This window comes from Struthio camelus, chromosome 2 (assembly GCF_040807025.1).
Source record: "Struthio camelus isolate bStrCam1 chromosome 2, bStrCam1.hap1, whole genome shotgun sequence".
In the NCBI taxonomy this organism is placed as follows: Eukaryota; Metazoa; Chordata; class Aves; order Struthioniformes; family Struthionidae; genus Struthio; species Struthio camelus.
In genome coordinates, this window is record NC_090943.1 from 25313575 (window position 1) to 25329615 (window position 16041).

Here is a 16041-nt window from a genome sequence, read left to right on the forward strand (position 1 = left end):
TGTCTTGGTAAACTTTGCACTACTGTAATTTTAATTTGCTTTGAACTGATGTCATCTGGTGCAGTTCTCTGGAAGGTGAAGAAAGATGGCTTTTGTTTCACATCTATCCCAAGGATAATAAGATAGAGCTCCTAGAACGTGTCCAGTGAGTGCACAGCCTTGCAGCAAGCTGCTTTTTGGACAGCGGTTGTTACCAGTGGCTTTGGTTATTCTCTGAATTGGAGAAGGCAAAGTTAATGCTTTTTGTCCTCAGAGAAAGATTAAATAAATTTTGGCACCTTCTGAAGTAACTGTGGTTTCACCATCAAGAGACTGTTTCCCCTCTTTCCTACAATTCTCTGAAAAGATTTTTTGGTAGCTCTTCACAGCAGTGTTTGAGAGCTGCAACTAATATCTCAAATGCTAGGAGAGGCAGAGCGAGAGAGAAAGCCCCGAGCCGCAGAGGACAGATGTCACAGGGGTGTTCCTCGTGCTCTTCGGGAGCTGCGTGGCAGCAGCAGGCCCTGGCTGCGCGGCTCATCACTGGGCTCTGCTCGAGATGATAATTGTGACTCTTCCCTGTATATAATGAGTGTTAACCTCTATTTAATGGTTGTCTTTCAACAAGCAAAGGAGATAGGCTAAGGCAGAGAGACAGTCTAACTTGGAAAAAAGGCTTGGCAGCTGAGGTGGTCACAAATGTAAAAGAGAAAGTTGATACTGGAGCAAGTATGTTCCTTCTGGAGCGGCTGAAGAAAAAGTACAACTTCTGACCGATTCTACGGCCACAGAATTTCAATAAAAATTAGAAAGAGAGGAGGAGAAAGCATCAGATTTGGAAACCGTAAGAGTTGCAGATTTGAGTATTTATTATGAGAGAACTGATGTTACTAATAAATAAACAAGAATGAGTTTGTTTTTTTCTGGTTTGTTTGTTTTTCTGGTGCTTAGCACCTACTGAAAGCCCCCTCTAGAGGTTCACACGTAAAACACCATCTTCTGTTTTGATGACTGTAAGCAAATGTTTGTATATGCTTATCTCTGCAAAATGTTTCATGGAAGTACGTATTATTACAAGTGAGAGAGAGAGCACTGTAATTCATTGATAGGATAGATACACAAGCCTGCTTTTTAGAAGTTTACTTTTTCCATCTCATTACAGGCAGAGAGAAATATTGATGGTTTTATTTCTTTGTTGAGTGGCTTCTTTCCCTAACATAATGCTATCTTGCTTGGGCTAGTTTAGCGATTTTATTCACTGCACATCTGTCACTTGGAAAAAAAGAAAAGCAATTTACTCTCATATCAATTTAGATTAGCAGCATTTGCATTTTTTTCTCATGGGACATGAAAATGTGAGGGTCAGACGTGGAAGCCAGGGTGACTGAATCTTTCATGTACTTTCATGTTATTTGAGTTGTTTTACAGTTATTAACAATGGGTTTTACCACGCTTGTTTCCCAGCAAGCGTGGTAAAACATAAACTTATTTTTAAAGAAATACAAAATAAAGGAAACATGATGTGTAAGGTGCAGTCTTCTGCAGTGCTCCACTGTAAGATCAGCCTTAATCACTAAAGTTACTTTAATGACTGCTGGAGCATATTGAGCATATGGCCTTTTTAAATGAATAATTGAATTAAATGAAGACTTTTGCGGAAAGGTTACCTAATTTGCTTTTCATATTTTTCCTTTTATTTAATATTTAGTTGGCCCTATGTTCTGCAGCAAATTGGTCCTACGTTTTATGGCAGGACCCCTTGTTTTTCAATCTACTTGTGCAGCACACCTAGAGATACTGAAGAAATTAAGATATCTGAAAAAATATCTAGGAGGCAAGCAGTTTGAATGACTATTTAATGATTCTAAAGGAAAGTCACTTGCTTATATTTAATGTAACGTTCTACCCATGCATTTCAAGCTGTAGTCAAATTTCCATTTCAAAGAGGTATCTCATAGTAGCGTGTCACACTGTGCCACAAACCTCAAGCTGGTTTGTGGCACCGCTGAGGTGTGCGTGGTGATACTCCAGCCTGTGGGCTACTGGCAGAAAGGCAGCAGCAGCAGCAGCGAGAAGGGAACTGTACACCACGAATGATTTACTCGCGCAGATGGCTTGCAAGCACAGTGGTTTCTGGAATGATCCTAGTTTAACTGGAGAGCTGGAAGGACAGTCTGCAGAATTTTAGGCTATCTGTCTTGGTGAGATGCTTATATACCTTCTAATTTATGCAATAAAAAGTTAACTATTATGTTTTCTTATGCCCAAAGAAAAACTTTTTTCTCTTTCTGAAGAATTACCTTTAGAAAGTTTAGAGTAAGGGAGACAATGAAACAGGAAAGAACAAAGTATAAGGGGTCCATTAAAAGGGAGCAAAGCATGGGTCCTTATTAAAAAATGGTGAGTGAATCTTGCCTGTGGGAAAGGAAATTATTACTACTACAGATACACAGATTTAGACATTTAAAGTTGCAGCTTAACGGGGAGGGTGAAGAGAAAGTGGAGAAGGGCAGAAGCCGTATCAGTTGTGCTTTCTCACGTAGCTGTGACACATGCTTGTTGAAAACTGCTGCAAATTTGAAAGTATGGTATAGCAAAAGAGAAGGAAGTAGCATCTGACTGTAGCAAAGACTAAATAAAGAGTCACAGCCTCTCCCTTCATTTCTGTGCTACTTGCTTCCAAAGGACAATTTTTTATGGCTTTTCCTTCTCAAGGTATAACGCGGAGTTGAACCTGGGACACAGCCTTCATCTCTTGAATGCAACAACAGTTGCAGCCTGTCTAACTATAATGCAAGTGCTGTATTTTTAGAAAATTTTTCCTTTATTGTTGCACTTCTTATTTTTGATTGTAGCTTTTGCGCAGACTGAATCTGCTATAAAAATGGCACTCTGAGATAGATGATGCTATGTTGCTCTGCAGTATTGCTGAATTAATTCATGGGGTTGGTTATTCTCCGCATGTTTCATTTGTGTTATTTCTAATCTGATTCTCCCTGAGTTGTGGGTACTGTTTTTTTGGTAATGCGTTTGGAGTGCTAGCTAAAAAACATATTGTGCGGAATAAATATGACAGTGCTTCCCTTAGGAAAGACATGTCCTTTGATTTCTAATTTTGCCCTGCAGCTTCTGGATCCTCCAGAATGTGGCAATGGTTTTGTGGAAGATGGAGAAGAATGTGACTGTGGGACTATTGCAGTAAGTGCAATGTACTGTAACTTAGTGACTGGCTTCTGCAGGACGTGTTGCTGCCCATAACTGCCTTTGGCATTAAGTGGAGGAAGGCAGGCAATGTTAAGGTCCTGGGATTCTTCATTTCTTACCTATTTCCATCATGTTTAACACAGTGTGGGCCAGCTTTTTTATTCTATCACCACGTAAATCTTAAAGAGTAATAGCAAGAACTACCACTGCAGAATCAAGCCTTAAAAGGTGTTTGAGAGAGTATGTTCCTAGATGGAAATGTGGTCCTGGTCAATGCTGAAATGTCAGTATTTCATGATAGACACCGTGAAGTTAATACAAGTATTTCCAGTATGGTATAGCAAACAGCTTTAGTCCCCGCAGCGTTTGTTGATTTTTTTTTTCTGCCGCTAGGTGCCTAGAGGCCTGGTTAAAATCTGTTCCAGTAGCACGTTAAAGCAATAAGGAGTAGAAGAGTTTAGGGGTCATCTGCTTTTCCTGTGGGTTTTCTTATAAGTGTGTATTTTCCTTAGGAGTGCGCCAGTGAGGGAGGAGAGTGCTGCAATACGTGCACCCTGACTGCAGGCTCCCAGTGCAGTAACGGGCTTTGCTGCAGAAAGTGTCGGGTAAGTGCAGTGACCTTTACTGCAGCGTCCTGGCAATAATACGCTCGTGTGAATAGAGGCACCGCAGCACGTGTATTTTTGCTGTCAGATCTTGTGTTTCCTTTTCTGAAAGTTTGCCTTTTAGAATTGACTGAAAACTCGTCTTTGGCTATTTTCTGTCTTCTGGACTTGACTTTTTAGGGCAGGGGCTGTAATCCAACAGAGAGGTGAGTCGAAGCCTTCCAGTTTCAGATAAGCTGGAATCAACTGAAAGTTCCATGAGATTCCATTAGACAGATTTATTCAAACATGCGCATGTTTGCCAACGTGTCAATTCTGTAATGTCTTACATGTCGCTCTGAATTTGCCCCTATGAAACTGAATGGGAAAATCATACAATGAGGGGCCTGAGAGGGAAGGGTATAGTTAAAAAACCAAAAAAACCAAAAGTGCCTTTAAAAAGTGTACCTAAGACACCTGACTTTAGTTTCAGTCAAGTCTTTCTGTGTCTCTTTATGCTTGGTCTGACTGAAAATCCACTGAGTAAAGGGAATTAAGCCCCGTATTAATTACAAGATATTCTTCCTGATATATCAATAATTAGTGAAAGGAGATCTAGGCAGATCTGAAAGGCAGCCCAGCTAAACATGGCTTCAAACAATTGTTGATACTCAATTATTATTATTATTATTATTACTACTATTATGATTATTATTGCTATTATTATTTATGTTATTAATACTGCAGCGTACCATGTGTGACGTTTTTGTCTTCATCTGTGGGCATTTGAGGGTTTCACTTCCGTAGGAGGAACATTAATAACAGCTGTGGACCACATTCTTGACTTTGTGCTCATCTTCATGGTAAAAAAAGAAAAAACCACAGATTATGCTGGAACAGATGATGTTTCCTAAGCGCATTCCCTTTTTAAATGTAATATAAAAAATTAACAGAATGCCATTGTGGGTGAATTTTGTTTGAGTATCCAAGTAACATTGGCACCATATTAAAGACTCTCAGAAAAAAAAAAAGCTTCTATTTACATTATTTTTGAAAATGAGAGTAATGACTTGTGTACACACAGAATGGTGAGGGCGAGCTACTGAAGAGAAAGGCAGTATTTTGCAAAATGTATCCTGAGGCCTTAGTGAGAACAACTCAAAAGACTTTGTATTAGCAGTTCCCAAACTTGAAGTAACCTTTTCCTATAATGCCCTACCTGAAAGGAGGAGTCAAAGTAGGATTGCAAACAAAACAAGGTGAGGAGACACATCCCTGTGTCTCAGAGTATCTCTGACATTGCTGTCTATCTGGATTTTTCATAGATGGGGTTGGGAAAGATGAGCTCACGGCTGAGAAGGCCTTTAGAGTCTAGCTCTTCCATGGATGTATGCTAGTTCACAGTAGCTGATGAGTTAGCAGCTGTCCTAAATGTGCATCCAGATCCAGAAAGAAGGCACAGAGTTGCAGAATGAACTGGATAGCACAGATTAAGAAACCTTCCAGGGAAAACAAGAGTTTTGTAGTACGTCCGTGTCCAGTGACGTGACTGAATAGGGGAAAGCGATTCTGACCTGGAACAAAGCTAAGCACAGATAGTCACCTCTAGTGGGATGTCTTCCTGTTTTTACAGGTCTTGGGACTTTACAGTGGTACAGAAGTCTTTAATCAGATCGCAAATGCGTATGTTAGGTCACTGGTATGTTTTTCATTGTTCTGGTCTCTTTGGAAATTGGTATCAAATCATATGGGATCCAATACATTTATGAGTAGTTTCTGTTCTACAACAGCAACGGGGCTTTCTAATAACCACAGTGATTACACCTAGAGATCTGTAGCACTCTCCATCCATAGATCTTAAAGCAATTCTCAAAGAAAGTCAGAATTGTTCTCTGTGTTCCACAGAGTGATAAAGGAGTCACAAAAACATGAAATAATCTGGCCAGGATAATGCTACAAGCCACTACAGTGCTGATTTGATAGACCCCAGGAGTCCTGCATCCTGGGACAGCGCTTACTCTGGCATGTCCCGTGCTCAATGCACTTGACAGGTGATGCCTCTGAGAATGGTGGCGCTTGAGTAAGCGGCTGTAGATTGATTGTTGGAAAGTCCAGAATGAGCAAAAGAAAATCTTTCTACTTCAGTCAGCACTGCGAAATTTCCCTTTTTTAATTTTAGTTAAAACTGTAGGGAAGTATTGCATTCAAAACAAGATACAGAGAAACTGAGACACTGACTTTCTGTCCTTTTTTCAGTTTGAACCTAAAGGAGTTTTGTGCCGAGAAGCAGTGAATGATTGTGATATTGCGGAGAACTGCACAGGGAATTCCAGCCAGGTAATTTTTATTTCTTCTATCCAAGAAATGAAAAAAAATGCCTGTAGAAGGTCAGTATGAATGCTGCTGTTTTGTATAGTAAGTTGTATAAAACTTGTATTAAACCTGTTACATGTCCAGAAGGAAAGCATGATAGATAGTTAAATAATTTTCCATGTGCCAATCCTCTCCTTTGTTGTAGACTTTGTTTTCATGATTATCTGAATTATCTATTAGTTATTTTCTTTTCCTGTAGTGTTCTCCCAATATTCATAAAATGGATGGATATTCATGCGATAACAAACAGGTAATGAACATTTGAATTTGTTTTTTAGAATTTGGTTTAAGATTTCCAGAAGTCAGCTGGGACATTTCCACTGACATTACTGAATTTTGAATTTTAATCAAATTTTGGAACTAATCCTTTAAATAAACAACCTAGAAAACAGAATCACATATTATGTGTTTATTTCATTAGAAAATATGTGACAAGTCTGTATGCTAAAGTTGTTTCTGTGTCTTTTCTTTCTCTTCAGGGTATTTGTTTTGGAGGAAGATGTAAAACCAGGGACCGACAGTGTAAATATATCTGGGGAGAAAGTGAGTAAATACTCTTTCTAGGTGGTTATCATTCATATGACTTGAAAGATTATCTTATCTGAGAACGGTTATGGAAGGAGACATATTCAGAACCACTGGAAACAGAAGAAATCAACTGGGACTGCATACTGTGAAAAACATTCGCTGTGATCTAGAACTCTGCTCTACCTTGAACTTTGCCCTTCAGTTTTAGGGCTTTTTTTCCCCCCCTTTGGAGCAATTTTTGGAGTCCTAAAACTTTAAATACAGTTCTTTAAGTTTATATTTTTCATCCTTTTGTCACCTATGTAATTTTTCTGTCGGTTCTCTAGTACTGAATATTTCACCTTTTTCATAAGATAGTGATTCCCACACTATCTTTTACTGGCAGGAACCGTGCATTCGTCAGACCTGCAGCCTTAACTGGAATGAAAGAAAGATTAAAAAAAAAAAATTGTAATGGATACTCTCTAACGAGAGCTCTGCAGACCAGCATTTAGGCTACATACCTTGTTTAAAGGACAAGGCTTTCCGGAAAAATGTCTATCTGCTGCTGAGAATAATGCTATTTATTGGAAAGCAAAATATGTATTTAGAAAACATTCAGTTAAGGCTATGTTAAGTTCCAGAGAACTTAGGTATGTTGTATGACAACCACAGTAACGAATAGGAAGACGTTAGTGACTCTTTTGGTCTGGATGATAAAACAAATAGTTTTCTTTGTCTTTTCAAGTGCAACATTTCTGTAATTGTTTTTCTCACTTTATAGTGTTTTGTGCATGACTGGCAATATACCAAGTTTAATAGAGATTTGATTATTTTATAACTGGAAAACAAGGGAATAGGTTGTATTGTAATTTGAAAGGTGCCATTTACAACTTATTTTTCCCCATATTGAAGGCCTACAGGAATTTCTGTGCAGTCAAATGGAATGCCACTATTGAATGTCAGATGCGTTACACAATTACATCAACACTGCGCAGGCTGGACTTGCAGTGATCTGTTTACACAGGACCTTTTGTAGATTAATAACATTTTGAGTGGCTTCGTTTATATCGGGAAACCAAGGGAATGCAGACGATAAAGAGTTCCTTACGCAAGCCACAGAAAACTGGGAGTCTAAATTTGGTTTGGAGTCTGGCTCAAAAGGCTCTGACGCTTTTTGAAAGTTTACTCAATTTAGCAGGATCCCTTAAATGGGCATAGTTAATTTGGAAGTCTCATAAGAGCAGCTATCTCTGAGTACCTGTCCCTCCTGTGAGGATATTAGGCCCTTCTGGGCTTGTGCTAAAATGTGGTACTTCCAGAGCATCCTTTGCTGAATAGCTTAGATGGGCTGGCAGCTGAAGAGATGAGGCACACAACTCTTATTTTCTCTCTCTCTCTCTCTCTCTCTCTCTCTCTCTCTCTTTATCTTACCCTCTTTTCAAGCTCTTTCTCTAGTATTGATTAAGCTACTGATGATTATTCTAAAGTCTCAGGTTTAACTTCTCATTAATAACCACCTAAGGACACTGCACTCATATGTGGTTTATTCCAGTGGCTTCCAGATGTTTTGGGACAACAAACCGTGGCCACATACAAAATCTTAAAACAGTCACGTATTGCTAACATAAAACTTTTCCCTGGAAACGCTGGCAGCTAGCAGAGTTTCACAGAGCAGCTGCAGGCCATGATACTGCAGTTCACAATTTGGGAAGCCCTGCTTGCTTTGATTATGCGTCCCTATTTCCCAAACACCTTGCTTTTAAAAGTCTTCATCATCTTAGAAGAGTTTTGTTTCTGTTTTTAGAAGTGACAGCTGCTGACAGGTACTGCTATGAGAAACTGAATATTGAAGGGACTGAGAAAGGAAACTGTGGAAGAGACAAGGACTCTTGGATACAGTGCAATAAACAGTAAGTCGATCCATTTAGAAAAGCTATTATGAGATTTTTATCTCTGCTCCCATTCTTTAGCTGGCATAAAGAGGCCCTAAAGGCCTCCATACAACGAGCTGCCTCCTGGCCTGAGGAGGTCATCTTCTGCAAACATAGCATGGCAAAGTGTTGAGGGAGAGGAGCAGCTAGAGGATGTGATCTCAAACAAGAAAGCAGTGTCTGAGCCTTGGGAACGCTTGGAACTGAGTCATGTATCTTCCCTGCTGCAAACAGAGTTTCAAATGAAGGAGCTATGTCCTGCCTGGTGTGGCTGTCAGCTTTCATGAGTATTTCTAGTCTGAATATTTGTTCTTATGTTTGGAGAAAATCATGGGTCCCTGCAGCAGCTATTTGATGAAGGTTTGGTCGTTTTCTGGGTTATCAAGTCCCATGTTATTCTATATAAGGAACTATAGTTTTACAGGTATTTACAGGTATTGCACTTGTCTACTTAAGTACAAGTATCTCCTAAAGAAGTAGTAGCATAAATGTAGAAAATATGATTGGAATGGACTTTGGGAAGTCTTCTAGCCCATCCCTCTGCACCAAGGCAGAATTAGCTGTACCTGCGTCATTACAGACATGGCTTCTTTGGCCTTTGAGAATCTTCAGTGATTTGTCATTAGGATGTTTTCCTTAATGTTTGACCTGAACCTCTTTACACTTTAAAGCTGTGTTTCTTGTGCTACGGGTACAGACATAGAGAACAGATTTTTCCTCCTTTTTCAGCAGTCTTTTACAAATCTGGAGACTATTAATTAGGTTCCTCCCCAAGTCTTCTCTTCTTTAAGCCAGAAAAGCACAGCTCCGTACTCTTATTCTCATAGATCATGTTTTCTGTTCCTATTCCTGTCCTCTTTTCCGCCATGAGTATGAACTGATCATTCTCATGCCTCTCTTCTAACCTGTCTCCTGTTGGCCCTTATTCTTCTTAAAGCGCTGAGACCAAAGTGGTTGCAGGACCCTCGATGAGGTCTTGGCAGTGCTGGGTAGAGGAGAGGGGTTACTCCTTATGCCTCAGAGGCAATTCATTGCTTCACATCCTGGTGGTGTGGTGTCCACCTTTTATGCTGTGGCATTGTACTGCTGACTTGTGTTCAGTTTTCATTGTATTGTAACCCTCCAGATCTTTTCCTGCAAGTTGCTACCTGAACAATTGTTTCAGATTCTGTATTTTTACAGTTGGTTATTTCTGCCTAGTTCTGAACCTTTCTGTTGTCCTCATCAAACGCCACTTTTTCAGGTGACTTCTCCATTTTGTTAATGCCATTTGGATTCTCATCCTGTTTACAGGTGAACTAATGCCTCTTCACAACTTTCTGTTCAGATCCAATAACCTTTCGTCCTGTTCCATTATAAACTCATGAGTAAAGGTATTGAAATAATGTTGGAGGGGACAGACCCCTCTGAAACCCTCCTGCATCTAGTTTGTAAAAGCACTCTGCAAGAGGTCAGTTAAACTTTGTTTCTCTAGTTCCCTTACAAACATGTCATCTGAGATTTTATCTAAAGCCAGCATCTGCTGCTTCTCCTCCACCTCCACCTATCCTAATAGGTTATTAAGTCAAGTTGATGTGGTCTGTTCTTGACAGCTCCCTCTTTGCTATCACTCAGAGCATTTTTGATAATACTTCATAAAAAAGCTTCTGTCCCTAGTCAAAGCTCAGAGGAGGATCATTTTCTTGGGAAGCAGGACATTATTTATGGGAGTTACCATCAGTGAAGAAAAAGCAAGGTGTAACGAGTGTGTCATAAAGCAGGTGAAGAAAAACACATTTATTTTAAATGTCTGTTTTCACTGGATTTCTTTTTAGTGAATTAGTGAATTCTTTTTAGTGTTTAACCTCTCAATGCAGGGATGTGCTTTGTGGATACCTTCTGTGCTCCAATATATCTAGTGTGCCCAGACTTGGAGAACTTGATGGTGAAATCACATCGTCAGTCTTGCAGTTTGGAAAAGTATACAATTGCAGGTAAGTTTCCTATGGCTGTTATTTCAGCTCAGCCTTGTTAAGCTTCAGGTGTGTGACTGTGCATCAGGAACGTAGCTGTTTTGTAGGCCCCTCTGTGCAGTAGTTAATTTTGCCTGTAGAGACTTAATGCTCTTCTCTGGCCTCTTGATACTACATTTCTTAATGTTTGTAAAGTACTTAGCATACTTAAAATACTTAGACATACAGCTAGTAGCCAGAGCTAACTGGCAGCTTAATAAGTTGCCGTGTGTTAGCTGAATCCCAATTGTAAGATGAAATAAAGTCCTATACAAGTAAACTCAGCAGCTCTTGTACAAGAAGAATGGTCTTCATTTTCACAGTTAAATTGTCGGATGTAGATGTACTGCATTTTTGGGTGGTTTTACGGTAGGACTGATGGGATAAGTAAGCCAATACTTGCACCTCTTTCCTAGTTCTGCACATCAGATAATACAGACAGAAAGGAAGGTATCAGCCAAGAGCCCACTTTCTCAAGCAGTCCCATCTGGTGACAGCACACAGTCTCCAGGATGTTCTTGATTGTCTTGCAGTGGCGGCCACGTGAAGCTCGATGAGGAGACGGACCTGGGCTACGTGGAGAATGGGACGCCGTGTGGGCCGAACATGGTGTGCTTGGAGCATCGGTGCCTCCCCACCGAGTCCTTCAACTTCAGCACCTGCCCAGGCACCACAGAAAACCAAATTTGTTCAGGGCATGGCGTATGTTTTCATATTCTTTAATCCTTTTTGCCATTCTTCCTGAATATATCTGGTGTTGTGTAGTGTACTTGTCAGATCTTTCAGGAAGCCAGAATTGTAACCAGAGAAGTCTTTATACTGGAGAAGCTTTTGAAAAGGAAAGAGAGAGTGGGGGCGCCTAACTGTGTGGAATACGTTGTAGTCGGGGCATCCTAAATATGGATCGCAGTAAATGCATGTTCTTTTTACAAAAACATTTTTAACAATTACTTCTCTCACCATTGCTTCCTCTAACTTGATTCATATTTCCTCAGGCATATATACTGGACAATAGGTTTTATTGCCCACCTCTGAGAAACCTGGGTCTCTGTTCTTCCAGATACTCTTTTTAATTCCCTCTGTATTGCGTCAACAGCTGAACAGGGTCATAAAGTCATTGGATTTTGTTGGCTAAGAGATACTTCAGTCAGAGAAGAGAGCAGTGAGCTGACTTCTGTGCTTGGTGCACAGCTCATGGGTTTGGTGTGGCATGTTGCACTCTGGTCACTGGAGAAGCCCTTTGTCCCTCGCAGAGTTTGAAACAGTCTCCAGAGCTGACCTGAGATGAAAGGAATCATTCTCTCATAATGACTTACCTCTTCTGCACTGCATTAAAACTTACTGTATTATTTTAAATTAACCATTTCATCATATTTCAAAAAAGTCTAGTTTTTGAGGTTGTCTGCCAAAGCAATTAAAAATGGCTTTATTAAATATATTATGCATAAAATCTACTAATATATTTAATATATATCACATATTTGTATATAATTAATACATTATGTGAATATCTAATATATGCACTTAAAATTGCTGTATATTAGAAATGTTTTGCAAAATTTTGCGAACAGTTAAAATCAGGGCTGTATGACTGTACCTATACTGTAGTTTAATTACTGGAATAAATTAATTTTATTTTTTTATTCTGAGCTACATTTTTGGCTGCAGGTTTGTAGCAATGAAATAAAGTGCGTCTGTGACCGATTCTGGGGAGGGGATGACTGCAGTTCCCGCGTCAAAGATTATTTGTTTTTTGATAAAGAGACCATCAATAAAGGTACGTAGTTACAATTTTTATCAGTAGTTTGAAAAGCTGAGGTTTGAGGAAGGTCCGTTAAGCAAAACTAGATCTCCTGCTCTTTCACTTTGCATGCAACACGATGCATCATTCAAGAGCCTCGTTGCCTTCCTTCCTCAGCACGGACACTCAGTGTCTGTGCTTGAGGTCTCAGTCCTGGACCAGGATGTGAATGGTGCGGTCCCATGAGTATTTGGTGCAACTCCCAGGAGTTGCACAAGGGCATCTAGTGGTACCTTGCTTACTCCAATCATCTGAGTGGTCTTACTAAGTACATTAACTGATTAGGACAAGCCAAGGTTTACTAGAGCTCCTCATATCTAGACGGAAAGGCAAAATTACTTTTGTGTTTGACTCTTAGTTGTGAAATCACATTTTTAGAACATGAATGCTATATGCAGAATGTTTGCACCCACGTTTTATGCTTGTACGTTTTTTGAGCGAAAGTTGTTACTCATCTCTAGGCTTGCATGTAAGAGGAGGGTATATTGAGGAAAAGTGAAGGTATACATGCTTCCTGTTATTGTTATGAAAACCTATGGGGGGCAGTTTTTTCCCTCTTCCAGAATGCCTTTTTTGGTTAGTTTATTCAGCTGTGGGAGGTATTTAAACCAAGAAAGTCACTTTTATTGCAATACAAGTATTTATCTAGCAGGCAGGTTATGTAGATGTAACTGCAGCAGCTTGACTGTATTGACAGTATTATACTGGTATATCTGACACAACTTTCACATGTGACAAGTGTTCGTTTAAGGGAAACAGACCCAGAGATCAAAGTTTGATGTGCAAATTATCTTTTCATATCCTGGCTATACTTTAGGTTTGTATCACCGGTTACAAGTAATCAGCCTAGTGCAAGTTGTCCAAGCAGGTTTTTAAAAGACAGTGCATGTACTGTTTTTGTATATTTTTCTCCTAAAACCTGGTATATTTTTCTTCTTTCTTGTATTTCCAGGTGTTGTTAGCACAAATATAATAATAGGGGCTATTGCTGGCACCATTTTAGTGTTGGCTCTCGTTTTAGGAATAACTGGTTGGGGTTACAAGTAAGTAAATTGTGTTCTTCTTAATACAGTTTAAAAATTTTTTGTTAATTTCATCTGTTAGCTGATTACATTATGAAAGGAGCAATTCAAATGTAATAAAAAAACTTCAAATTGAATTGTATTTATTTAGTGAAATTTTGATAGTCTTAGAATTTTTCCGTCAATTCTTACGTGTGTATGTGTTTTTGTTTTCAGAGAGCTTGATCCAGGCTTGAAATATATTTCTTATTTAGTTATTCCTTTTCTTTTTTTGAAGATGCTCAGAATATTATTTTACTATGTCTGACAAAATATGAGAGTCGGATCTGATTCAACTACAAATCTTTTGTAATGACAGAGTAAATTTAGGAAGATTGGCCTTCAGTCAGTAAAGCATTTAACCATAGGCTTCTTTCAACAGATATTTATGTTCATTCAGCTTAACCCCAGATTAATTCAAGCATGCGCTCCAGTGTTTCGTTGAGAGAGATAAATCTCTCAATTTGCAATAAGGTGCAAGTTCTCATCTGGCGTACAGTTGCAGTGTTCTGCTAACTGAAAGGAAAAATGAATTATTTTGGTATGACTGCTCTTCTTCAGTTTTTCCTCTTTTGTGAATTTCTTCTAACACGAGAAAGTTTTAGTTCTTTTGCATATATTAAATTTTAGGGCACATTCTCCACAGAGAAAGTCGCTCACGTTTGAATGAGGCTGTAGAAGTCTGCCTTCCCGTGGTGCTTGTGGTGGTGAGAAGGCAGGACAGGCTCAGGAGCACAGCACTGTCCTCCTGGGGAATGGCACGGCAGCCCCGCGCCGGCCCCGCTGCCAGTGGTGCCGGGGCCCTGGTGCCTGCCTGGGGCTGCGCCGACTGCTCTCGGAGCTGGCGCTTGCTCCTGCAACGTCCATGGTCCTGCTCCTGGGCTCCTTCTTGTTTGGACCCTCTGGGGCCATTGCAAACTTGCAGACTGAAAGCAGCTCAAACACATGTAAGGAAAGAGGCACATGAGGGAAAATATGAAGACTCATAGAGTAAAAAGACTGTCCTATGCTATCTTTTTACGTCACCTTCAGCTTCTGGGAGTATCTGAAAGTCTGGACTTCTGTTCTGAGTACAGCTCCAGAAGTTAACAGCTAGTTTTGAGATCAGATTTAGCCGGTGACCTGCGTAATTTTACTAGTAATATGGAAGCAGTAGCTTCAGTTCCCAGACTTCATGAAAGCGTATTTAGATGGCAGTGTAACAGCTGAGGTTAGGCTGACCTAAGACTACACTGGCACCAGAAGTCCTGCTTTTGTTTCCCTCTGCTGCTATCCATCAGCAATTCTGCCAGCACTGGTGACCCTGTGGCTGTGCCATCTGGTGGGTGAGCTTCCTGACAGGACTGAAAATTAACCTGGAGAGTGGAAAAGATTAGTTTTCAGTGAGATCGGTGAGCTGACCTGACTCAGCTGCATGACCACATGATTGCTGGTGTCGACTTGAAGGATGATAGGGAGGGCACGATCAAGAAAACATTACATTCATCATGAACTGCACCTCAAACTCAGCGTTGGGCGGAGCCGTCAGCGTAAATACATTTTTCCTAGTTCATTCTGAGCTAGTATGTGTGTGAATATGTTTATTTCAGAAGTGGCTTCTGTAGAATCATTTTGAGCAAAAATTTCATTCTGCATACATTGCTTTTCTGTTTGCCTTTTTGTTTTCTCCTACTGACCATGTATACCTGCATACTGATAACTCATTCTTATTTCTTTCTCTTCTTTTTTTATGGAAAGAAATTACAGAAGACAGAGGTATGTGATAAAAGTAATGGAATGCATCTCTAGAAAAGTCTGAAAATAGCTTTTCTTCTGATTTGGTCATTTACATGCTATAAGAAAATATGCTCATGATAGATTAGCATATTTTAAAGAGTATTTGCTTGAATATATGAAACTTGTGTTTATTCTACAAATACGATGTTTAAAATCCTGATTCCATTGACCTCAGTAGCAAAAATGATGTTTTCTCCAGTAAATACACTGTTAGGAAAACAGGAGAATATTTCCAATAAAAGACACGGAAAATGTGCTATTAGAGATTAAAACATTCTTGAGAGGCTGAGAATAGAATAATTAATATTGACATGATGTTCTCCATTTTTTTGCCTTTATTACCACCTGCTGGTCCAAGCTACCACTATATTGCTGCCACCTGTTGAGTTTATTCCCCGTTTCCTCTGCCTGGAAAGGAGTGCTTTCCCTGGCAGGTTTCAAGTAGTAGGATGGAGCAGAAAAGCCCTGCCACGTGCTGATTAATTTGTCTTATGTGCACCAAGGTCGGGGGACAATAACTGGGAAGAGGGCAAAGATACTGAAGTCAGGCATTACAGCAGACAGGAGATGTCACCTGAGCACAAGGAAAACAGATTTTGGCGGTCTGAGGTTTGGTGATTCTTCGTGGAGTGCCCTGAATCTGCAAACACAGAGTCACGCTGCCTGTGAGTCACTCCACTATAGACACATCAGCGTTGGCAGAGGACAGAGCAGCTGCAACCTTGAAATATGGAAAGAGAAGCCCCTTGCGCATGTGCTTGGGAATATTAGAGTATCTAAAATCTTTCAAATTCCCTCATCTCCACAAATTAGAATATGGGCAGAGAATTG

The 16041-nt window shown here is 39.9% G+C and overlaps 1 protein-coding gene across 7 annotated transcripts in view; it reads left to right on the forward strand.

Moving 5' to 3' along the window:
* The window catches only part of ADAM22 (ADAM metallopeptidase domain 22), a 139826-nt gene that overhangs the window by 99096 nt on the left and 24689 nt on the right, over positions 1-16041 (forward strand). For all 7 annotated transcript variants that reach the window (XM_068934735.1, XM_068934736.1, XM_068934739.1 and 4 more), the window contains exons 15-25: positions 3106-3177; positions 3696-3788; positions 6024-6104; positions 6340-6390; positions 6620-6683; positions 8455-8560; positions 10438-10554; positions 11106-11274; positions 12241-12349; positions 13326-13416; positions 15172-15189. In XM_068934735.1, the coding sequence (XP_068790836.1) occupies positions 3106-3177; positions 3696-3788; positions 6024-6104; positions 6340-6390; positions 6620-6683; positions 8455-8560; positions 10438-10554; positions 11106-11274; positions 12241-12349; positions 13326-13416; positions 15172-15189 (971 nt within the window). The remainder of the gene's footprint in view (positions 1-3105; positions 3178-3695; positions 3789-6023; positions 6105-6339; positions 6391-6619; positions 6684-8454; positions 8561-10437; positions 10555-11105; positions 11275-12240; positions 12350-13325; positions 13417-15171; positions 15190-16041) is intronic.